Raw genomic sequence first — 24287 nt, 5'->3', positions numbered from 1 at the left:
ATCTGGGCCAAAGAGGCTGTCTCCAGCCTACCTCTCCCCTGCCGCACGGGCTAATCAGTCACGCCCCCGACTCCATTGTGCTGGAGAGACGGGGGTGGGTTTTTTTTCTTGGGGGGTTCCTGGTTTGCCATTCCCCTCGGGACCGGGGAAGAAAGGCGTTCAAACTGTGCCTCTCGGGCAGGGTGCGGGGGTGGGGGGTGGGGGCAGGGACAGGTGTGTCAGGGGATATCTGCTCTGAATTTCAAATATAATCATTCCAGTGTGACAAAAAAAACCTTGGGTAGCTATTGTCACAATCAGACAATCAAGGAGATATTCTGAAAATATGTTGCAATTGTGGATTTACAGAGAGCTCATGAGAAACATTGTATAAAATTATTGGTTTTAATTTTCATTTATTTATCTAGTAGTATTCCCCAAAATTCTTCAGAATCAAAATGTCTCTAGGATAGCTAAATATTGTGGAAAAAAATACATCTTCCATAGATGGTCAGCTGGAACTGCAAAAATGTTACCCATGAAAAATATTTATTGATTGAAATCCAGCACCAATCCAGCACTGTCATTTGGATTGAAAGCATGTGCATTTAATCAGTGTTGCACAGGACTTGTTTAGTAATTTTAGATCAGTCTCTCTCTCTCTCGCTCTCTCACTCTCTTTCTTCCTCTCTGTGTCTGTCTGGTTTTGTCTGCCTTATACAGACTGCAGCACAGGGAAATCATGCGGGGCCTGTTTTTATTGTACAATGTAATGAAAAATATAAAACCTTTTATGAGCAGAACAGGGGAGTACTTACCCCAGGTATGCTCTTCACCACTGAAACTGAAATGAAATGAAATGAAAGAGGTTTTGCTTTGATCTCTAAGTATGAAACATGTTGCTTGTGCAGATATATGTGTGCGTCTGTGTGTGTGTGTGTGTGTGTGTGTGTGTGTGTGTGTGTGTGTGAGTGTGTGTGAGTGTGAGAGTGTGTGTGTGTGTGTGTGCGTGCGTGTGAGTGCGTGTGTCTGTGTGTGAGTGTGTGTGCGTGCGTGTGAGTGCGTGTGAGTGCGTGTGTGTGCATGTGAGTGTGCCCCTGGAGATGGCCGGCAAAGCCCCAAAATGAGGTTTAACATCAGTCCGCTGATGTGCTGACACATGGCAGCCTGACCAGAATGTTTCTGCCACTTTTTCAAATGAACAACCAAACAAAAGTTGGAATGAGACTGGTTTTGTTCTGAAATATCTGAAATATCTCTGCAAAGTGCCATACTCAAGGTATCTAGCAGAAAGGGGGACGTGCGGACTATTCTGCTAAACTCCATGAGCTTTATTTTCCTTGCACATACCTGCATACACCCCCCCACCCCCCTGTCCACACCTGCAGACTTACCTGTGGTCTGAGTGCGTTTCAGCAGGCCCAAAGGCTGCTCATATGTTTTCTGTACAAACTGCAGCAACCAGTGATGTCACTGTCTCATTCCCTCTCTGAGCTCCTCAGCAGATCCCACACAGGTTAAAAATAGACCCCTGGTAAACCTCACACATCTCCTCTGCAAATCTCTGCCAAATTTAGAGTCAGTTGAAATATCTGTAATGGGTGGCAGACAACCTACTTATAGAAAAACTGTAAAAGAAAGCGGGTATTCTAGGAGATATGTCTGCTCTTAGGATTATTGCAGCAAGAAATATTCATCTTTAAACTATCTTCTGATTAAGCTCAAGCGTGTCCTCAGAGCTTACGAGAGTAATAAAACAGACAGATGCTCAGCAGAAGACGGGGTTTTTACAGCTCACTGTACATCAGGCTGCTGGTCTGCCTTCAGCTTGAGCCACAGGCCTTTGGTTAGGCTTAAAGTTAGGTTTAGGGTTAAGATTCTGGCAAGGAATGTCACATCCCTGGATGAGATCAAATTGGGGTAAGGCTGTTTTTGGACAGAGATGCCTCCAGATCTCACTCCAGGAAAACAGACAAAAATCTTGTCATACACAGAGAGGTCAGACACTGAACAGGGAAATCAGTAATGAAAAAGGTAGTTCTGTGATGGGATGAGGCTGTTGGCTTCTGCTTTCTGGATTTAAGAAATTGACGTGCCGTTCTGATTTCAAGTGTCTAAATTTCAAACATTGTATGTACTTTTGAATTTTCATTTTAAGTACTTTTTCAGAGATATCGTCGAATGCTCTAGACGACAGCAACCAAGTAAACCTTGCAATATGTCGTCTGTCCGTATGATGTTCATTAGAATTTCACCCGAACGGAGTACGGTTGCGCTGGACGCCGTACAGCCCGCGCAGATTCCGCGGCGCGCTGCGCGCCTCGCTGCGTTTGGACATAAAGTGGGCGTGTGATTAGCTGCGCTGTCCAATCATTGTCGCGACCATCCGTAAAAGATCTTTCCCATTGGCTGGCATCGCGGTGTCAGCGTGAAGCGTGTTTGATCATTCATTCCCTAGTACAAAGCAGCCTGGAGTGTGTCCTTGTGGCTACAGAAGGATCGGGTAGAGCAGACGCGATCGCAAGCGCAACAAAAGCCAGCAAGTTTAGGTGAGATATTTACCCGATCTCTGTTACTGTCTTTTCGAGTCGGAGGGTAAAAGTGCAAGGTTAGCAAAGTTCCGTGTACCCTGGCGCTGGAGGGATAAGCGATGACTGTTTGAAAGGGGCAGACTAAACGGAACAAAGACGTTTGCTTACGCTACCTTATGCTGTTCTTGCTTTAGCAGCTGCATTCTAGCTAGCTACAGTTTGATTGTCCCTCCGCCTGAATTTCTTGTTTCAAATGTTGGATTTTCTTAAACCTTTCTTAGTCCAGACGCGAAGTCTGACAGTTTTGATATTAGTCCGTCCTGCGCCAATCAGTTTACAGACTTTTCTTTATCGACACTTTTGCATGTTTGTCAGCACAAAAGACATAACTGGCTAACTGGATATAACGCGAGGTTCGGGTGTCTGCAGCCGCTGTAAGTGCAACCATAACAATCACCAGCCAGGATAGCTGCTTTTGGGGATCACGATTTGTTACCAAGCCCACCCGGACCCACCCGGATCCACCCGGATCAGCAGATGCTGTTATTATTCCGCGCGGCACGCGAGGTTTTGTTTCGCGCACGCAAGTTACTCACGCGCGTCGCTGCGTGGACAAATAAAGTAAACAAGCTCGCGAGTCTGTGCTGCGCGTGTCAGCCCAGCACCACGCGCTTATGGTTCGCAGAAGTTTTTAAAATTGTTTTAACCTAAGGAAATAAATCGTTCAAACTGGTTTTATGCAATTTAAACAACGAGTTTAAACACTTACGGACTCTAGAGAGGTTGTTGAAGAAGTGGAGCGATTTAAAGTGTGCGGCTCACTAAAACACGTTGGAAATGTTACTCAAAATGTCGCATGGTGTTCGTTTTATTTCTTCCATCAGCAGACTGTTGGAAATCACGTCGCATGCCCTGATGACGTTAAATGTGGTCGGAAGGTCATTGTGCCGCAGCAGTGTTGCAAGTGTGTTCGTGTGTCACGCGTAGGTACGGGAGGTGCCGACAGGGACAGTTCCGGTGCGGTGTCGGGGACTCCTCCAGCCATGACCTCGGGAAACGAGAACGATGCCCCGTCCGTGACGGGCAGCACGCCGCAGAACGGAGAGAGCAAGCCCCCCCAGGCCATCGTGAAGCCCCAGGTCCTCACGCACGTCATCGAGGGCTTCGTCATCCAGGAGGGAGCGGAGCCTTTCCCCGTGAGTCCCCCCAGCGCACGTGCACGCACACACACACACACACTCTCTCTCTCTCTCTCTCTCACACACACACAAACACACACACACACTCTCTCTCTCTCTCACACACACACACACTGTCTCTCTCTCTGTCTCTCTCTCTCTCACACACACACAAACACACACACACACTCTCTCTCTCTCTCACACACACACACACACTGTCTCTCTCTCTCTCTCACACACACACACACAAACACACACACACAAACACACACACACTCTCTCTCTCTCTCTCACACACACACACACTCTCTCTCTCTCTCTCACACACACACACACTGTCTCTCTCCCTCTCACACCCAGACATCACTGGAAATTTGGATGGAAAGGTCTGTTTGTTGCTGTGAGTGGGAAACAGTGTGCAGTGCACTCCTCCTCAGGGCTGCTGTAATAGAATTCCCCACCCCCCTATTGTGCTGCTCTTCCACAGTGCCCCAGTGGCAACCCCCCCAGGGGGCCAGGGTCAGAGAGTAAACAACCCCCCCACACTCCTCAGAGCTCCTGTTCATGGGGCTCAGGAACTGTTGGCAAACAATCACCCCCACCTCTGTACCCAGGTGGGAGGAAGCTGCTGCAGGGTGTGACCCGCGTTGCCTGCAGCCCACAGCAGCAGTGTTAAACCTGTACCTGCTTCACTTACAATATACCCGTGTGTTACTGCTACTGATCTCTGTATTCATAGGAATACTGCTTGTGCTGTGAAGCTATTTCTCCATTTGACAGGTATGTTCCTGTAGGATGGCTGTTAAACTGCTAACACTCTGAGCAATGTGTAACCCATTCATACAGCAGGAGAGTGAGTGTCTTTCTCAACAGTAATATTTCACCGGGGATAAATAAACAGCTGGCCTCAGTGTAAATAACAGAGCTCAGCACGACTCTCAAACACTTGTCATTAATCATTTATATGTGGAGCTGGGTGTCTGGCTCTCGCAGTGGATTAATAATGCAGCCGTCTGTTATGCAGCAGAAAAGGCTGAGAAATAAAAACACGAGCAGCAATCACAGGATGCAGCCGCTTGCCGCCCGTCAGTGATGCTTCCGTTGCCTCCTCAGGCCGGGCTGTGAGCGCAGACGCAGGGGTGCGGATTTCAGCGCGCTTTCTGGGGCAGGATTGTGCTGACGCGCCGCTGCGTGGAGCTCTGGGGCCGGGCAGGGGGCAGTGCGGCTCCGTGTCTGCAGAGGCCGGAGCTGCTGCTCCTTTGTAGCGGGTCTTTGTCTTCAGCCGTTTCCCTGTGGCTGCAGAGAACGGCCGGCCTACAGCCTTACTGCTGTCTGTCTGTAAACGAGTCATAAGAGGGAGCGACTTCATTCACAGTGCAGTCTGATAGCTCATTTCCCAGCATGATAGCACACTGCCCCCAAGTGGACATTTGTGTGGCCAGTGTCATTTGTGACATCAAGCTATAGCCTATTGTAGGTTTCTCACTCTGCTCCAGTTTAAAAGCATCTTAGTTTTACTGATCTTTGAGTGTGGGTGGGCTGTAACAATGCCCATACTGAATGGGATGGACAGTTCAGGTAATTTAAAGATTAGTGAATTTTTGTTTGATTTAAAGGTACATCAAAGGTGAAGACTACTCTGGTGTCACAGGCGAGTTAGTAACCAATTATGCAAAAGCAGTGAATGGAAACAAAGACAGGCATATACATGGCCACTCAGTGACTCCCCTGGTTTAGGGGGATTATGAACCCATCCACAGTTCTGCTGTGACTAATTAGAAGCCCCAGGCTGGAGAGCGGGAGAGGGGTGGAGCAGTTCCAAGTGCTCCTGAGGTGGGGGGGGGGGGGGGGGGGGGGGGGGTTGTTTCTGCTGCTGGGCGTGTCCTCCCTCCCTAGCCCCCCATCCCCCTCAGAGGATCAGAGAGCAGGTTCAGCCCCCTGTGATCCAATCCCGGGTGATAGAACTTTCCAGAGCCAAGTTCTGCTGAGAGAGACAGAGGCCCACAGGTACACTTCATGAGGGAAGCAGCGTTTCGGGATCAGCCAGGGAGGGAACGCCTCATTTATACACACTCCCCTGCTGAGACTGAGACACTCAGACACACTGGCACACAATGATAGACTGAGACACTCAGACACACTGGCACACACTGATAGACTGAGACACTCAGACACACTGGCACACAATGATAGACTGAGACACTCAGACACACTGGCACACACTGATAGACTGAGACACTCAGACACACTGGCACACAATGATAGACTGAGACACTCAGACACACTGGCACACACTGATAGAAGGTGTTGGACGTGATCATATGTGGTTGGTGACAAGAGAGGTGGGATCTTTCTTGCCTCAGTGCCCGGCTGGGACATTGCCAGTGGACCTGTGAGCTGGTGACTTCACCTGAATATTGAGATGTATAAATTAATAATTTGCAAACTATGTATGTTACCCTGCAGAAGGCCATCTCTGAAGCAAATAAATGTTAATAATAATCAGTGTAATCAGGAAATATGGATGGTATATAACATCCTACCAAGAAGTGGGAAACTTCACCTGATTGCAGGAAAATGAGTGACTGCGTGTGGTTTGCTGAGAGTAATATAAGAAGACTGACCTCAGCCTGCCAGAGCATCTTTGCGCTGAACCAGAATGTAGAACTGGGGCGAGGCCAAAATGGCCCTCTTCGGTAGCAGTTTACCAGTGCTTTAAAGGAGGAGTGGACCAAAGTACCATCAGCTCTCTGCCAGAAACCAGCAGACAGTCTTCCACAGCACACTGAAGCAGTTACTGAGACCAAAGGCTGGCTGACGTACTCTTCATTCCTTGAAATAAAGACATGGGTTTTTTTTTTTCATAAATTCCCGTGTCCCACACTTTTTGGTGAGATTGTGTATTACCTGATTGTGTGATGGTGTGATGTACAGTGAGAGAGCTGAGGTTTAGGGTCAGTTGGGATAGTGTATTACCTATGTCTGTGATGGAGTGAGAGACAGTGAGAAAGCTGAGGGTTAAGGTTAGGTGAGAGAGCTGATTTACCTGTGTGTGTGTGTGTGATGGTGAGATGCACAGTGAGAGAGCTGATTTACCTGTGTGTGTGTGTGATGGTCAGATGCACAGTGAGAGAGTTGATTCACCTGTGTGTGTGTGTGTGATGGTGAGATGCACAGTGAGAGAGCTGATTTACCTGTGCGTCCAGGTGGAGCGAGCTCCCCTGCTGGTGGACGGTCTGAAAAAGCAGAGCCAGCAGCAGCCGTCTGACCCGGAGAAGACGCCCCAAAGCAACCCCCCCAACACCACCGACTCCGAGACTGAGGACCTGACCCAGCAAGGTGAGCGCTGATGGGAGTCTGACTGCCGCTCTGAACACTGTCTTCGGGTACTCAGCCCCCATCCGCTGACCCAGAACTGCTTTCACCCAATCCGACCACTGTGTGACAAAAAATTAATCTGATCTGGGGTCAAAATTCACCTTCTGCCTTTAACAAGGAACATGTTCTTTTCTAAAACAAACCCAAAAGCTAAAACATCAATAACGTTATCACAAAGAGGTTCATCCGAGATTAATTTGTGATTAATATTTGTATTGTTGGCCTTAAGTAACTGAGCCTGTAGAATGCTGGATTCCCATTGGGCATTAAAGCCGCGGGCAGCAGCGGGAAGCTGAAGGAGACTGAGAGGGGTGTGCTCCGATGTGTGCTTGCTTTCAGAGCTGAGGGATCAGGAGGAGGTGGAGGAGCCCAAACTGCAGTGTGAGTTCTGCGGCTGGGTCGATTTCGCCTACAACTTCAAAGGCACAAAGAGGTTTTGTTCTACGGTGTGTGCAAAAAGGTAAGCGCCCTGTTTACACGGCCAGGTGTGGGACCAGCGGTCAGGTGCGTTTCCTTTCAGACAGCTTCCGCCTTCATCCAGCACTCTCTGATTGATGCCTTCATGACTCACTGAGGGAAAATTGTTTTCTTTATCAGTAACTGACAGATATGCCGTTTGCAATTTGGAGAATATTTTTCCCTCATAATAATGTGCAGTATCTTAAAATCAGATTTGTTTTATTTCCCACAACCCCACAAGTCAGGCTGCGGAGATTATTAAAACTATTCAAAATTCAAATTATACTGATATCAGTGTGGGAACCGCTGCAGTAGTTAGGATAACGCCGAATAACTTGCCAGCCTGCAGAGCCTGCCACAGGTGTGGTCTGTAATTCAGGGGAAGCCTGCATGTGCAGGCCTCGCGTTTGAAGTTATTCGGAGGACAGAGGAACTGGCTTGTGGCTGCGTTCGCTTCGCTTGCTTCAGCTGAGGCCTGTGTTGCTGGGCAGGTACAATGTCGGATGCTCGAAGCGGATTGGCCTGTTCCACCCGGACAGGAGTAAAACGACCAGCAGGTGGCGACGGAGACCACGCAGCGGCGGCCGGCAGAACACTGAGGCCAAGAAGCCGGTGAGTGACCCCGCCCCCATCAGCTGACACCTGCTCTCCGGCTCTCATTGGACCCCTCTGTTCAGTGATAATGGCCGTAGAGCGGCTATGACTTCCTCTTTGTGTTTTTATTCCAGAAGCGTGCTGCACCTCAGCCATCACTAGGGGGCTCAGTGTCGTCACCCCTCCCCTCCCAGCCCAGCCAGGGGGAGTCCAGCCCGTGCTCTGACATGTCCAGCTTCGAGGGGCCCCCCTCCCCCCTGTCTGCCGCCAGCTCGGGGCCCCCGGCCCCCCAGGGCCAGTGCGGGGCTGACCAGGATGGGGCCCCGCCCAGGGAGCTACCTGCCCTCTCTCGGCACTTCCTGCCCAGCGACCCCACCAAGTGGAGCGTGGAGGAAGTTCACGGCTTCATCCGCTCTCTGCCAGGTGAGAGGGAGCATGGAGAGAGAGAGAAAGTGTGTGTGAGAGAGAAAGTGTGTGTGTGTGAGAGAGAAAGTGTGTGTGAGAGAGAAAGTGTGTGTGTGTGAGAGAGAAAGTGTGTGTGAGAGAGAGACAGAGAGAGAGTGTGTGTGTGTGTGTGTGTCTGAGAGAGGGAGAGAGTGTGTGTGAGAGAGAAAGTGTGTGTGTGTGTGTGAGAGACAGAGAGAGAGAGTGTGTGTGTGTGTCTGTGAGAGAGGGAGAGTGTGTGTGTGTGTGTGAGAGAGAGAGAGAGAGAGTGTGTGAGAGAGTGAGTGTGTGTGTGTGTGTGAGAGAGAGAGGGAGAGTGTGTGTGTGTGTGTGTGTGTGTGTGTGAGAGAGTGTGTGTGAGGGAGAGAGTGTGTGTGTGAGAGAGAGAGGGAGAGAGAGAGAGAGTGTGTGTGTGTGTGTCTGTGAGAGAGGGAGAGTGTGTGTGTGTGTCTGTGAGAGAGGGAGAGTGTGTGAGAGAGTGTGTGAGAGAGTGTGTGAGAGAGTGTGTGTGAGAGAAAGTGTGTGTGTGTGAGAGACAGAGAGAGAGTGTGAGAGAGAGAGAGTGTGTGTGTGTGAGAGAGAGAGAGAGAGAGAGAGAGAGACGGAGAGCGAGAATCCACATACAGACTGTAAATGTGAGTAAGAGCACTCCCCCGCTGCCACCATGCGGGCTCACCACTCTCCCCCGGGCTCTCAGGTTGCCAGGAGATCGCAGAAGAGTTCCGCTTGCAGGAGATTGATGGCCAGGCCCTGCTGCTGCTGAAGGAGGACCATCTGATGAGCGCCATGAACATCAAGCTGGGTCCGGCGCTCAAGATCTACGCTCACATCAGCATGCTGAAGGACCCCTAACCCCTACCCCTGAGCCCTGAGAGCAGACCCCAGGGGCAGCGCTGTCCACACCCGAAACACAGACGCCCAGTACAGCGAAACGCAGCTGTTCAAAGTGTTTAAAGACTCTCTAGTCTGTACACATTCAGGTAGGGTGTGGTTTGGGGTTGTTGTGTGGAGTGTCACACCCCTGGACAAGATCACTTTGGACGTGGCCGCCTTTTTGGGTGGATGTGCTGGACTGCAGCCAAAAAGGGGCACTAACAGCAGGCCTCCCAGCATACACCAGGGCAGGAAGTGGCCTGCCCCACTGCACTGATGACCTCATACTGCACTATGACCACACGCCTTTGGGGGCTGGCCTGCGTGAGGCCACGCCCACAGCGTCGGTCCGGCCCTCGACCGCCAGGAGGTGTGGGAACGAGGCCGGAAGGACCCGGAAGCTCAGCCACCCCCCCCCCAGGCCCACAGCGACTCCACCCTTTAGTGAACGAGCTCCAGTGATTGGCAGCTTAAGACCGAGAGTTCAGGCCATTTTTACATGTTGGAGACTGGGGTTTGGGGATGTGGGCTTCGTTGGTGCTTTCAGCCATATCTTGTTCAGCTTTTTTTTCCTATAGTGTAATTTATAATATATTTTGATTCCTTAAATGGAATATTATAATTTATGTGGTGGGAGGGGGTTATATTTCTGTTGCAGTTAAAGATGCAGTTTTGTACTTAGCGTGCAGTGTGATGAAATAAAAGCAGGGCAAACTCCCAGAATGCACTGAGTGTCACAGCAGGACTGCAGGCTGGGTGAGTTTAAAGGTGCTCCCATCATCCGAATTCCACTCTCTCACCACCAAAAACCCAGCTGCTTCCTCCTTTCATGCAGAAGCAATACAGCCTTTCCCCTTTTCACATTATTCGCTGAGCACACGCCCCAAGCCAATGGCGACTTGCAGTTTGACACCTTGTATGTATTCTGTGGCCATTTATACGGCAGGATTTTTGCAGGTGCAGGAAGAGGCGAGCTACCTGCCCAAGGCCGCCTCGGTGCCCGTCCCTCTCACAGGTCAGAGCGCCGTACCGCAACAGGTTGGCGGATTGACCGCCTGCTGTGATCATTCCCCAGGTGTTTTGGCTCACCTCTGTGAGATTTCGTTTGGCACAGATTCGGTGTGAAAGGCATTAAAGACGATCCCAGTCCCATGCCTGTGCACGTTCTGAATCACGCTGAAGCTTCAGAGGCTTCAGCGCTGGATACAGCGTATTCACAGACTGCACAGTCTCACTGCAGGTTTGTTTTCAATATTATGTGACTATAAAATAAACAATCTTCACGTATGTATAATAGTTCCCTCCAGCTGCTCCTCTCCAAAGATAATGCACAATTTTCCTCATTTGAGGACTTGATTTTTTTTTTTCCAAGTTTTCATTCTGTTCAGTACCTCAACTGTTCTGTCAGAGGTGGATTCAGAAATTTCTAGCTAGAACCTGAGTGGTGTTCACTTTACACAAACAGGGTTCCTCCTTGTGGTCACTTAAGGGAGTGTAGCTAAGGTTCATTGTTAGCTATTAGCAAAATGCAGGTCATTTACTCTGTAATAAATATCACCTCTTTGTAAATCTGCCCCTTAATGGACGACAAAACTTGTACAGAATATATACTGCTGAATGACACAAGAATGAAGTGGTTTAGTACAGCTTTTACATGCTGCTTTGTCACTGCAGTTAAATGCTGAATTCTCCATCAGAAGCCGGAGCCCCTGAGCTGGCATGGCTGTGTTTGTTACTTTGATGCTGTACCTGCGTTGAGATCGCTCCAGTTGGCATTTAATATGAATCACAGTAAATAGCTTAAATGCATTCAGTAAAACTACCTGTTTAACCACTTACAGGTGTGTTTTTTTCAGTGCAGTCTGAAGTGCATGTTTTCTTTCATTTTGGGTTTTTGCTGAAGTTTCAGCATGCACTTGCGTTTTCTCTCTTCGGACTGCAGTGTCCTGCTTAAGTCTGGGTTGTTGTTATGAGAGTAGAGATTAATTTTGGTGCTCATGCAGGAAACTGTGTTTGTGTGTAGAGTACTCGTCCGTCTGGTGAGAAATGTTATTTGTGCTTTTTTAAGGGTAATGCTTTGTCAAATGTTTGTATTTATCAAGCAACTGGTTTTGTATTAGTTTTTCTTTTTTACTCGAAATAATAATTTAAAATAAATTTTGGCTTTGTCATTTTTATAAGGGCATGGGGATGCAGACACATTATGTTTGCACATTTCTCAGTGCTGAACGACATGGATCCTTCCTTTAGATTCTTTCTGTGTAGAAGAACACAGGGACGGATCTGTGATTGTGTCAGTGCTCTGAAGATCATTTTAAATGGCAGGAATCTGAGTGTGCGATCAGTTTGTATTTCCCATCGCCAAAGAAAGATCCTGTAATGTGTCTTCAGCTAATTGCAGGCTGGTAGGTTTACCCAGACTACACTTGCTGTCAGTAAGCATCACTGCCTTGAAAGACAATGCTTAATTATAGAGTTGTGTCTGATTGACAGTCATTGTTAATAACTCGTAGAGCTTGTTAATGTTAAGGTAGCTTTAATGACAGGTTCACACTGAGTTCACAGTGACATTTTTCCCCTAAATCACACTTTCACACTTCCACATCGGCCTGTCCTACCCCCAGAACTCTGCTGACACCTCTCAGAGAAAAAGCTCCAGCATAGTTGTGCAGGGGAGGCCGAAAAGCATGGTCCATTGGTGTGCGCTTCTGGTAAGGCAGTAATTTGTGCCAAAAGGAAAATTCAATGATCACTGTTATTTCCATTTCTTGATTCACGTTCCTTTCAGTTGGTTGAGGTCACTGGCCCTTTGCCATTTCTTTCCTGCCTCACCCACAAGTTTACAGGTAATCCACACATTCCTGAACATTTCTCTTAGAATTTCCTCTTGCACTGCCCGCTATACCCTCTATATGTGCAGAGTGTCCAGCAGCTGGTTCCCACAGGCCAGTGTTGCTGGAGTGTCCCAGGCTCGGGTCTGTCAGCCTGGTCTCCAGCTGTGCACTCTGTGCAGTCTGAACCTCCATCTCACACACAGCCTTCAGTTTCCACCCCAGGACTGCAGCGTGAATCCCGCAGGATTCATGTGGGGGAGCGCAGAACACTATGCTGTGCTCATAGGAAGAGAACGAAGGAAAATGGACATGGAGTTTTATAAGGACCACTGATTACATCATAACAGCATAATAATAACTGTAATAATAATACATTCAAATTCACAGTATCATCTAGCTACTCCAGCAGCTTTTTCACATTCTATGCAGCAGAGCTGAAGCAGCTAATAAACTAAACCGCCTTCAGGTTTTCCCAAGGGTATCTTTCAGTGCTCTTTTCCTACTCTGCTGATACATGATTTTTATTTTGGTTAGCATGAAGCAAGCACATTCGCCAGATTAGCTGAGACATTATCAGAAAGGTGTATTTTTTGCTTTACCCCCTTTTTGCAAGCCTATCTTTGATCGCATTCTTCCGATATGCTCACGCAGAAAAAAACTGTTTTCCACACTATCAAGGGCGTAGGTTTGGCCTCAACATTGGTAGGGACACAACAACCGAGGGGACATTGGAATTACGTAATATGACTTCACTCCAAAGATATATTGGTAGGGACATGTCCCTACCGTCCATATGCAAAATTACGCCCTTGCACACTATAGGTCACACAGGCATTGATCGGAGGATAGGCTCTGCTGACATCATCGGGAGCAACTCGCAGACTCCTGATGAATGGCAGGATGTCTGAGAGCAGTGAGATGAAGACGTCCTGTCCGACACACCGCCCTGTCGCTGTGGACTCCCGGTCATTTTCAGCCAATGACACGACTGGGTCGAACCCGGAGACCGTGGATTTCTGTGCTTACTGTTGTGCTGTGTGACAGAAGCACATGAACACAGACGAGCGAGTGGGAGAGTGGGGTCTGTCGACTGCGTGGGGAGAAACTCTGACCGCGTTTGGCTGTTCAGTGCTGACAATCAACACATTGGTGTAGAGATAAACCAGCTCTGGGTTATTCACACCTCCACACCAGCATGACTCTGTTAGCTGACAGTCCAGACAGAATGGAAACACCTGAGGCCGTCTCTCAGAAAGCCCTGAGAATATGCAGGCCATTACAAGCCTCTTCACCAAAGCGCTGACTGTTATCATCCTGAGTCAGCCTGCAGCACAGCATTCTGGGATATGCGAATGATCGTGACCATGACCAAGTTTCACGTTCTCCGCAGATATCAAATCTTCCTGTAAGCTTTAGTGATCAGGGCAAGTTGATCCAGACCCTCAGATTCTCAGAACAAAATGTCACAGAGCTACAGGTGAGTCAGAACAGGGCTGCATTCGTGGGGAGGGGCCTGCCCTCACCTATCCCTTCTCCACCCCACCCCGAGCACAGAGACAGTTAAAGCCGAAATGTGGTCACGGTCAGGTACGGTTTTGTTTTTGCGCACAGGCTGAATGGTCTCAGTTTCCATCGTAGGGGATCTGACTCCGGCTCTTTTTGCGCTTCACCTTGGTGTTGGCCACGGGGACGCCCAGGGACTCCAGACGGAAAGGACGAGGCAGGAGGGACTCGGCGGCTGACGCGGCGGTCAGGTTGGAGCCGCTGGAGGTGAGGTGGGACGTCCCGTTACCGAGGGGGGCAGGGTGAGGGGCTGAAGAGGAAGCGTTCATTTTAAACAGGTTTAACGGAAAACACCTTCCTGGTCAGCACAGGATGCAGGAGCGTAGGTAAGACATCCACTTAGCATCGTATTTTGTGATCCATTTTCCATTTATGGGTTTTTGACAATGAAAGGCCATGCAATAGACTAAACTGTATATCAGCCACAACAGTACTGACCACCTGATTTAATATTAAAACATCTCAAAGGTAAAAAACTTTATGCAGCAAATTTCTGTGTGATAATCTGAAGAGGTAAAACCTTTTACTGCTTTTACTGCAGACACTCGTGTGACATCATCCCTGCATTAACTCTTTAAAGGCCATTACTGCACATGCCCAATGCCCCCCAGCCTTACAGAGGGTGCTGGGAATGTCACAGACACTCTGCTGTGGTTTTTATTTTTGCTCAGTAGCCATTTTGAGTCCTTCACAGGTGGAAGAGCTCCCCCACTGAGAAAGAGGCCGTGGCACTCCCTGCAGGCTCTGAGTTCTTCCTCTTTAGCAGTTTGCCCACCTGACCCTCACACTCCTCTCCCTGCACAGCCCTCTGCCTTTACTGACCTCTGACCCCCGAGAGCAGTCATATCCCAGGCTATCCTGAGGAAGAGGTTGTGCAGTCTGTGTGGCACAGGAAACCCCTGGGCCAGCGGCACAGCCTGCGTCTGACGCTCTTACCCAGGCTCCTCTTGGGGTCAGCAGTGAGCAGCTGATTGGCTCTTCTGGATTTGAAGTAGTTGCTGGCGATGTGCTCGCTGTCACTCCGGTTCAGCATCTCTTTGTAGCGATCCTCCTCCTGGGGGGGCAAAGGTGTTGATTACAGGTGTGAAAATACAGGTGAGGGTTACACACGGTGAATATGCTGTCGGTGTGGATTACAGGTGAGGAGAAAAGCAGACAGGTGAATGTGAATTCTGGCAACATGTTATTATCTCCCTAACGTGTGTAATTTGTGATTTAGCCTCAGGAAGTGAACCCGTGCGGAGTCACACACACACCGTACTGAGGTCGCCGCTGTCTGCCACCGAGCTCCTGTGAGCTGCAACACGACTCTGATTGCCGGAGGATGAAGGAGGCACTGCTGAGGCAGGAGACAACAGAGGCTTCAGTAAAAACAGAGAAACATATACCCACAATGCTCTGGGGTTCTGTTTAATATCTCTGAGGAGAGAGTTAAAACATGTTTCTCCAGTTATAACCACAGACTAAAGCTTGAGGCTGAAAAAGGTCATTTCCAAACAGAAGAGTGAAATTATGACTGCTTTACATGTGTAAATGAAATCCATAGACACTCCCCACCACATATGTGGCTGAACTTATCACCTTAGTTGCCATGAGTGGAACACCCAGCCACAGAATGGCCCGCTCCCTCGCTGTAAAGAGCTTTCAGATACTGAAAGGCAGTTCCACATAACTCACGCTCTGACGGACAGCAGCTAGTCCCTCCCCCTCCCCTCCATACCTGCGGGCAGGGCTGTTTTCTGCACCACCACCTCGGGCAGCCTCCAGGTGGCGCTGTCCTCGTCCCACACGGCCTCCCTGCGCACGCGGTCCATGTTGCTGTAGTTGCAGTCTCTGCGGATGAGGGGGGCCACGCGCTCTAGCAGCCCCTGCAGCAGCTGCCCCTCCCGCTCCAGCCGGCGGATCGTCACCAGGTAATCATCCCGCTCCAGCGCAAACTCCGCCTGCAGGTCCCGAATCTCCAGCCTCGCTGCCTTCAGCTGTGGTCACCACACAGCCCGAGAGGAAGAGGAGGACGAGGAAGGGCCAGTGAAACAGAGCCACTCAGATTGCTTACATTAATAACGGTATTTGAGTTCAGTTTTATGAAGACCTCTTTTTTCTGAAAGCATGGGATAGCAGCATGCACTACTCACTACTAAGGATCTCTAACTCACTCTCCCCCTTCTTCCTCCCTCCCTCATCACCTTTTCACCCTCCCTCTGTCTGTCCACCTCCCTGCCCCCTCTCTCCCTCTCTCTGTCTCTCCCTCCCTCTATCTCTTCCTCTCTCTCTCTCTCTCTCCCTCACTCTCTCTCTCTCCCTCTCTCTGTCTCTCTCTCTCCCTCTCTCTCTCTCTCTCTCCCTCACTCTCTCTCTCTCTCCCTCACTCTCTCTCTCTCCCTCTCTCTGTCTCTCTCTCTCCCTCTCTCTCTCTGTCTCTCCCTCCCTCCCTCTCTTCCTCTCTCACTCCTCCCTCTCCGTCCCTCCCTCTCTCCCTCCCTCTCTCTCTCTCTCTCTCTCTCCTACCTTAGCCTGAGTGCTCTCCAGCAGCCGGCTCTTGGCGTGCACCTCCTCCTGTATGGAGTCATAGACATGCAGCAGGACGGTGTCACTCTCCTCACTGCTGTCTGCCAGGGCCTCCATCAGCTGCTTCTTCCTTTGGTCGGCCAGAGTCTTCCTCTGCCGGTGTCTCTGCCGAAGCTCCTCGTTGCGAGCCTGCTCTCCCCCGACGAACTCTTGCTCCAGCTGCTGCAGCCTGGGACAGCGAGGAAGGCACTCGCTTAGAGAGGGGGCTCAGTCACTCACCACGGTCACTCACTGACCACTCACCACGGTCACTCACTCACCACGGTCACTCACTGACCACTCACCACGGTCACTCACTCACCACGGTCACTCACTCACCACGGTCACTCACTGACCACTCACCACGGTCACTCACTCACCACGGTCACTCACTGACCACTCACCACGGTCACTCACTGACCACTCACCACGGTCACTCACTCACCACGGTCACTCACTCACCACGGTCTCTCACTCACCACGGTCTCTCACTCACCACGGTCACTCACTGATTATACAGTACAGTATGTGTATAGTGGTGTACAGTGCTGGCCAAAAGTATTGGCACCCCTGCAATTCTGTCAGATAATGCTCAATTTCTCCCAGAAAATGATTGCAATTACAAATGTTTTGGTAGTAATATCTTCATTTATTTTGCTTGCAATAAAAAAACACAAAAGAGAAAGAAAAAAAAGTCAAATCAAGTATCAATTTACACAAAACTCCAAAAATGGGCCGGACAAAAGTATTGGCACCCTTTGAAAAATCATGTGATGCTTCTCTAATTTGTGTAATTAACAGCACCTGTTACTTACCTGTGACACATAACAGGTGGTGGCAATCACTAAATCACACTTGCAGCCAGTTAAAATGGATTAAAGTTGACTCAACCTCTGTCCTGTGTCCTTGTGTGTACCACATTGAGTATGGAGAAAAGAAAGAAGACCAAAGAACTGTCTGAGGACTTGAGAAGCAAAATTGTGAGGAAGCATGGGCAATCTCAAGGCTACAAGTCCATCTCCAAAGACCTGAATGTTCCTGTGTCTACTGTGCGCAGTGTCATCAATAGGTTTAAAGCCCATGGCACTGTGGCTAACCTCCCTAGATGTGGACGGAAAAGAAAAATTGACGAGAGATTTCAACGAAAGATTGTGCGGATGGTGGATAAAGAACCTCGACTAACATCCAGACAAGTTCAAGCTGTCCTGCAGTCCGAGGGTACAACAGTGTCAACCCGTACTATCCGTCGGTGTCTGAATGAAAAGGGACTCTATGGTAGGATACCCAGGAAGACTCCACTTCTGACCCAGAGACATAAAAAAGCCAGGCTGGAGTTTGCTAAAACTTACCTGAGAAAGCCAAAAACATTTTGGAAGAATGTTCTCTGGTCAGATGAGACAAAAGTAGAGCTTTTTGGGAAAAGGCATCAACATAGAGTTTACAGGAAAAAAAAACGAGGCCTTCAAAGAAAAGAACACGGTCCCCACAGTCAAACATGGCGGAGGTTCCCTGATGTTTTGGGGTTGCTTTGCTGCCTCTGGCACTGGACTGCTTGACCGTGTGCATGGCATTATGAAGTCTGAAGACTACCAACAAATTTTGCAGCGTAATGTAGGGCCCAGTGTGAGAAAGCTGGGTCTCCCTCAGAGGTCATGGGTCTTCCAGCAGGACAATGACCCAAAGCACACTTCAAAAAGCACTAGAAAATGGTTTGAGGGAAAGCACTGGAGACTTCTAAAGTGGCCAGCAATGAGTCCAGACCTGAATCCCATAGAACACTTGTGGAGAGATCTGAAAATGGCAGTTTGGAGAAGGCACCCTTCAAATCTCAGGGAGCTGGAGCAGTTTGCCAAAGAAGAATGGTCTAAAATTCCAGCAGAGCATTGTAAGAAACTCATTGATGGATACCGGAAGCGGTTGTTCGCAGTTATTTTGTCCAAAGGTTGTGCTACCAAGTATTAGGCTGAGGGTGCCAATACTTTTGTCCGGTCCATTTTTGGAGTTTTGTGTAAAATGATAATTGATTTAATTCTTTTTTCATTGTCTTTTGTGTTTTTTCATTGCAAGCAAAATAAATGAAGATATTACTACCAAAACATTTGTAATTGCAATCATTTTCTGGGAGAAATTGAGCATTATCTGACAGAATTGCAGGGGTGCCAATACTTTTGGCCAGCACTGTAAGTAGATTGCATTTGTGTGTTAGTGCTGTGTGTGTCTCTGCTGTGTATGTGTAAATACTGAGTGCACTGCATGCTGTGGCTCTGTGCTGTGTTTGTATGCCCTAACATGCTTACCTCTCCAGGACCTGTTTCTGATCCAGGGGTCCCGGTGTGACAGTGGGGGGTGAATCCACCTGCTCCTCCCCCTCGGTGTCCTGCTGGACCCTGACCACATGGCAGGCCACCTGCGGCTGGCTCACCTGCGGCTGGCTCACCTGCAGCTGGCTCACCTGCGGCAGACAGGTGCTGTGTCACACGCTCAACACTGCTCAGCTCAGACACAGGCACTGAGAGAAGTCATGTTCCTCCAGGTTAGTCCCATGTGATCCGCACAGCAGACAGGGTACTCTACCTTAGCCAGGGCCTGCTCCACTCCTGTGAGCTCCTGAGGGGGAGCAGTGCCAGGGCGGAGATCCTCCTCTGTGGGCGGAGTCACACTGCCAGGAGCACCTGAGACAGGACACAAAGGAAACCTCCATCTGTACAGGTGAACACGTGGAGCACATCAGGAGATGATCTAGAGCTACAGGTTCTGAAAGCTGGATGTGGAGGGTTCTATGCAGTTTTATGATGGTCCACAGGCCCAGTCAGGGGGTGGAGGTTTCTCTCAGGTACTGTTCTATTTACACCTGCCTGGCACACAGGTACGCAGTGTAGGATACTTACACCTGTCCAGTACACAAGTACGCAGTGTAGGATTTTCTCACACTGTGTCCTTGAGTTGGCCAACTAACCAGACTGTAACTGTTTGAGTTAATACCCAGCTGTGTAGGGGATAATGTGAGTGCGTCAGCTGTGCAGGTACCTGGGGGGCACCTGAGCTGGGGGGTACCTGAGCTGAGCGTTTGGGGCCGGCTGGCCCTCCTCTCCAAGCTGCACAGTTTGGATTCGTAGGAGGTGCACAAGGTGACCATGTCCTCCTGCAGCTTGGCCTTGGACTCCTGCTCTGCACTGTACTCTGCCTGCAGCCTGGCCAGTTTCTCCTCGTACTCCTGCACGCACACACACACAAACACACACACATATGAATATCTAATCACAACCACATATGCAGATAATGCAGATACTGTATATGAACAAACACAAGTCTCACACACACATTCAAATATTCACACATACATATGTATTATATACAAATAACAACATATACACATTTATATTATACACAAAAAATGCACATACAGACACACACGCACACACACACACACATATATATGACAATCACACACAGACCCAGGCACACACACACCCACAGGTCACAGGGTAAGGACCCCTGGCAGCCATCACAGGCAGGTCGGGAGAGTGACCTCTGGCCCTCAGCCAGTACCTGCTTGATCTTCTCCTTCTCGGCCTCGTTGTCCGCTGTGGTGTTGGATTGTGGCCGAATCTGAACACCAGGGGGCGCCTTGGCCTTCTGCGCAGCGAGCAGAGCTAAGGGAGGGGGAGGAATAAAGGGAAGGTTCAGAGAAGGTACACAGGGAGGCACCGGCCTCCCAACACTGACAGGGCTTTCTGAGAACCTTAACGAGGGGCTGACCAGCGATCACTGATCACCCTCCCAGCCACCCCAGCTGTCCCCGTTACCCCACCCCTGTCCCCAAGCCCATTACCAAACACCCTACCTGTGAGAGCTGCTGACACTGGTGCGTACAGGAGAGAGAGGGTGGTGTTTACAGGAGAGGCGGAGCTTACAGGAGAGACAGGGGCGGGGCTTACAGTAGGGGGAGGTGCTTACAGGAGAGGGCCGTTGCCTATAGAAACAGGGTGGTGCTTACAGGAGAGGTCGGCGCCGCCCAGCTGGCCGGAGATGAGGGCGCGGAGCTGCTTGATCTCCTCCTGGTACTCCCGCAGCAGTGCGTCTTTGGGGTCCTCGTTGATGCGCGGCCGGTTCTGGATGCTCTTGGCGCGGTTGGCATAGCGCAGTGTGCTCAGGCTCTCCTCGTAGTTGTTGTCGGCAGGCGAGAGGCAGGCCACCATGAGGGTGCGAGTGTTGCCCCCCAGAGAGTCCTGCAGCAACCGCGTCAGCTTGGAGTCGCGGTACGGCACGTGCTTGCACCTCCCGTCCACCAGGGCGGAGATCACGTTGCCCAGCGCCGACAGGGACAGGTTGATCTTGGTGGCCTCGCGGAGCCGCTCCCCGGTCGCCCCCGTTTTGGACTGGCGCTCGCTCCCCGCCAGGTCCACCAGGTTCAGCTTTCCCGCCCGCAGGTGGTCCTCACCTGACACGTCTGCCAACAGGTGACAAAACGAGGACGACATCAGACACAGTGGAGCTCAAACAGTACCTGCAAGCTGTCTCACCGATGATAATCCCAGCATAACCCCAGTGTCATCCAGTAAATACTCTCTCAAAGACCTCTCTCTGCTACCAACCGTATCCAGACCCCTCATGAAAAGACAGAAATATCTCTGTTTCCATGTGTTTGCCTGTGTGATGCTGAGAGAGGTTCTCAGTTTGTTGCATGCTGCGTGCGCACACTCACCGGTGTTGCATATCTCCAGGTGGATGGTGAAGATGGAGTGAGAGCGGGAGGAGTCCTTGTTCATCAGGGTGTAGCCGACGGCACGGTTCCTCCAGCCCTGCTCCATGATCCGCTCACACTCCCTCACGCTGTGCACCGTGTGCATGGAGAGATCCCGCACATACACACCCCGCTCAGGGTGCTCCTTCAGCTGGAACACACACACGCGCGCACACACGCACACACACACACACGCACGCACGCACACACACGCAGGCACACAGAGACACACACACACACGCACGCGTGCGCACGCACGCACGCACACACACGCAGGCACACAGAGACACACACACACACGCACGCGTGCGCGCGCACGCACGCACACACACGCAGGCACACAGAGACACACACACACACGCACACGTGCGCGCACGCACGCACACACACGCAGGCACACAGAGACACACACGCACACGTGCGCGCACGCACGCACACACACGCAGGCACACAGAGACACACACACATCACCATTAAAGGACACTTTAGATTGAAATGAATTTGAATTTTTTTTAATGTTAAAGTGTAAAAAACAACCCTATTACTAGACATGTTGACCCAAACACTTTTCCTGGATTTTGGCATCTCATAGTTGCACCCCAGGTGCTGTTCACCTGCCCACTGTCCCTTCCTCACAGCACCTGGAGGTGACAGTGGGCCCCCATTGGGTCCCACTGCTGTCACCGTGTCCCAGATCACAGACAGAGCGGCAGTGCTGGGCGGTGGAGGGCCGCTGCATGCCTCTCTGAAGCACTAATCTGAGACAGTGACGCTGTCTCCCGCATCGGCATCCTCTCTCACCGGCTCCAGCACACACGGCAACCACTTGTGACTGTGTCTCCCTTCGTTACCAGGGCAACGGCCATTGTGTAGCTGCCTTGCGGGCTCCCACTCGAACCCGAGGGGGTTGCTCGGGTAACCAGCCGCATGGATACCACACAAAGGTTCCTCGCTGGTCAGGAAAATGCAGTGTTCAGAAAAAAGGCAGCACAAAGGTCTTCAGAGCATAAACAGCTCAGCTGTTTAACTGCTGTGGAAGCAGAGCGTTTTCCTCAGCGGCGCAGAGTCCTACCTCCAGTTTGTGTTTGGCCTCGGTCCCCAGGAGGTCCCTGATCTCCTCGTTGTATATCTCCAGGTAGGAAGCACGCACCAGGAACTTTGTGTTTTCAGCACACTGATTTAACGGAGGGGGAATGGGAATGATGAATTAGAGCAACACAGTAACACAGTAACAGTGTCAGCGCTGTAGTTTTTACCGGAGGAATCGTTTCTCATTCTGAAATTCACAGACAGGTGTGTCAACAGGGGAGCCGTTTGGGTGGGGTGCAGGTAACAGCAGCAGCATTCCACACAGAGTTTGGACCCACGGCCCGCTGGTCTGGAAGCTGCACCACCAGCACGGCACCCTGCTGCCCGCTCCTCCGCCTCTGACCCACTCTACACCGGGGGGAAGCCACAGAGGCAGAAAACCTCCCAGTACAAAGTGTGGGGGCCACATCCCACAGAGGAGGTGTGCTGACATCAGTCTGTGGTTGCTGAAAATCAGGAAAGCCACATATGTAAGCTCACTGTGGTGGACACCCTCCTCCTCATACCTGTATGCTCTCAAAGATGTGCTCAAAGGCGCGAGGGATGATGCCTCTCTGGGCAGAAGGGTCCGCCACCCCCTGCATGGTGAAGGACTTCCCGCTGCCAGTCTGCCCGTATGCGAATATCGTGCCGTTGTAGCCCTCTGTCACCCCCTGGTGGAAGAGGTTGGAATTGACTTTTTTCCCCTCAATGACCAAAACTGAATACAACCTTAAAGCAAAGCATGGCCAGCCTGGGCATGAAATACTTCTACCTCATTGCATCAAAACAAAGGAAATTTGAAAGGACAACAACATGCATCTGGGCATAAGATCCCGGCATAAAGCTACAGCAGGCTACAAGAAATCAAATATCTTTTTACTTCTCACAGTGTAGTCCTGCTGTGGACGGGAAGATCTCCTTTCTAATTAGCTGGGTGTAAAATCGTTATTGGCAATATAATACTGGTTGAGGTTTAGAGCTGCACGGTATTTGGTTTCAGGGTGGAACTGGCGGTGTCCAATAACTTTACAGCCCATAACTGTTGCGGTGCAGGTCATGCTACACAGTCTGCCCCGGCTCACCCCGGGCCCCTCTCAACACAACAGCGGACACACTGCACGTTACCTCGACCAGAGGGTAGGCAATCTCGTTATACATCTGCTCCGTGGGCTGGTGGATGAAATAGGCTCCATCGAAGGTGAACTGTTTGGGGGGCTCCTCCGTCGCGCCCGGCTTTTCGATGAAACACTGGCCCAGGCTGGGCTCAATAGAAACCACCATTTTACAGTTCAGAGCCTTCTCCCTGTCATTCATCGGCCGACACCTGACGACGACCTTCACCGACTCTGAAGCCATTTTTATCTCCGACTGATTTGCTGTTTTAAGCCAGAGTCACTATACTGTCTCCACACGCTTCATGAAGACATGGCGAGCGAACTGACGCTGCTGTGCGTTTGTCTATAAATTCCCATTATCTTCATCACATATTATCACAGTGATCATCACTAAAGCCAGTATCATCACAACTGGAATTTATAGTAACAATCTGTGGGTAGCTAGCTATTGACTGGTGATCGCAAGCTAGCTACAATCTCATATCTAAAACAAAAATGAAACTTCTATAACCTAGCTGGCTAACTACAGTGAACCAGCGTCCTTTGCCGTTTATCATCTTACTTATCCTTAAGTAAAATATCATCACTTGCTACCCAGCAAGGTGCGTTTCGCCACGACATCAAAGAGACTCCAAAGGTACCGTCCCTTTGTCACCAGCCCAAGACAGCATCCCCGCGCTATGGTAACTGCGGTGGCTGGAATCGGCAGGTACCCAGCGACATTATCCTTCTTGGGTCCATAAATGAGTCTATCCTTTGGCCGTGTTTTAAGACTGATGGAAAGCAAACACCTTTATCAGGTACAGTCCCGGAGCCGCAGCGGCGGACAGGTTCTCCTCCCGCGGCGTTGTGAGTTGCTAGGCAACCACAAACTTCGACGAGAAAACGTCATCACAACTTTAGGGACCGTCAAAAAAAGTAGTGTTTGACAAAATGTAACCCTGGTCTTTTCAACAATATTCTTTCATAACCTA

The 24287-nt window shown here is 50.2% G+C and overlaps 2 protein-coding genes across 4 annotated transcripts in view; one reads left to right on the top strand and one right to left on the bottom strand.

The window, feature by feature from the left end:
• phc2b (polyhomeotic homolog 2b (Drosophila)) overlaps positions 1-11394 on the top strand; it is a 30212-nt gene extending 18818 nt beyond the window's left edge. For 2 of the 3 annotated variants that reach the window (XM_036532090.1, XM_036532089.1), the window contains exons 9-14: positions 3498-3706; positions 6898-7030; positions 7409-7529; positions 8020-8140; positions 8257-8545; positions 9264-11394. In XM_036532090.1, coding sequence (XP_036387983.1) covers positions 3498-3706; positions 6898-7030; positions 7409-7529; positions 8020-8140; positions 8257-8545; positions 9264-9418 — 1028 coding nt within the window. In that variant the 3' untranslated portion in view covers positions 9419-11394. Of the gene's footprint in view, positions 1-2449; positions 2529-3497; positions 3707-6897; positions 7031-7408; positions 7530-8019; positions 8141-8256; positions 8546-9263 lie in introns of those variants that run through there. The other variant, XM_036532091.1, reaches the window with a different exon arrangement.
• A 2401-nt stretch (positions 11395-13795) lies between these two features.
• Positions 13796-23554, bottom strand: kif17 (kinesin family member 17). The gene is made up of 14 exons (XM_036531827.1): positions 23324-23554; positions 22723-22869; positions 22200-22301; positions 21089-21278; positions 20381-20833; positions 19933-20036; positions 19438-19597; positions 18958-19055; positions 18681-18835; positions 16345-16573; positions 15557-15815; positions 15093-15175; positions 14773-14890; positions 13796-14086 (listed from the first exon to the last, which is right to left on the bottom strand). The coding sequence occupies exons 1-14, from the start codon at positions 23552-23554 to the stop codon at positions 13896-13898; spliced, it is 2520 nt and encodes an 839-aa protein (XP_036387720.1). The 3' UTR covers positions 13796-13895.
• Positions 23555-24287: the final 733 nt, after the last annotated feature.

Source organism: Megalops cyprinoides, chromosome 6 (genome assembly GCF_013368585.1).
Source record: "Megalops cyprinoides isolate fMegCyp1 chromosome 6, fMegCyp1.pri, whole genome shotgun sequence".
NCBI classification, from domain to species: Eukaryota; Metazoa; Chordata; class Actinopteri; order Elopiformes; family Megalopidae; genus Megalops; species Megalops cyprinoides.
This window is presented reverse-complemented; position numbering and strand designations above follow the sequence as displayed.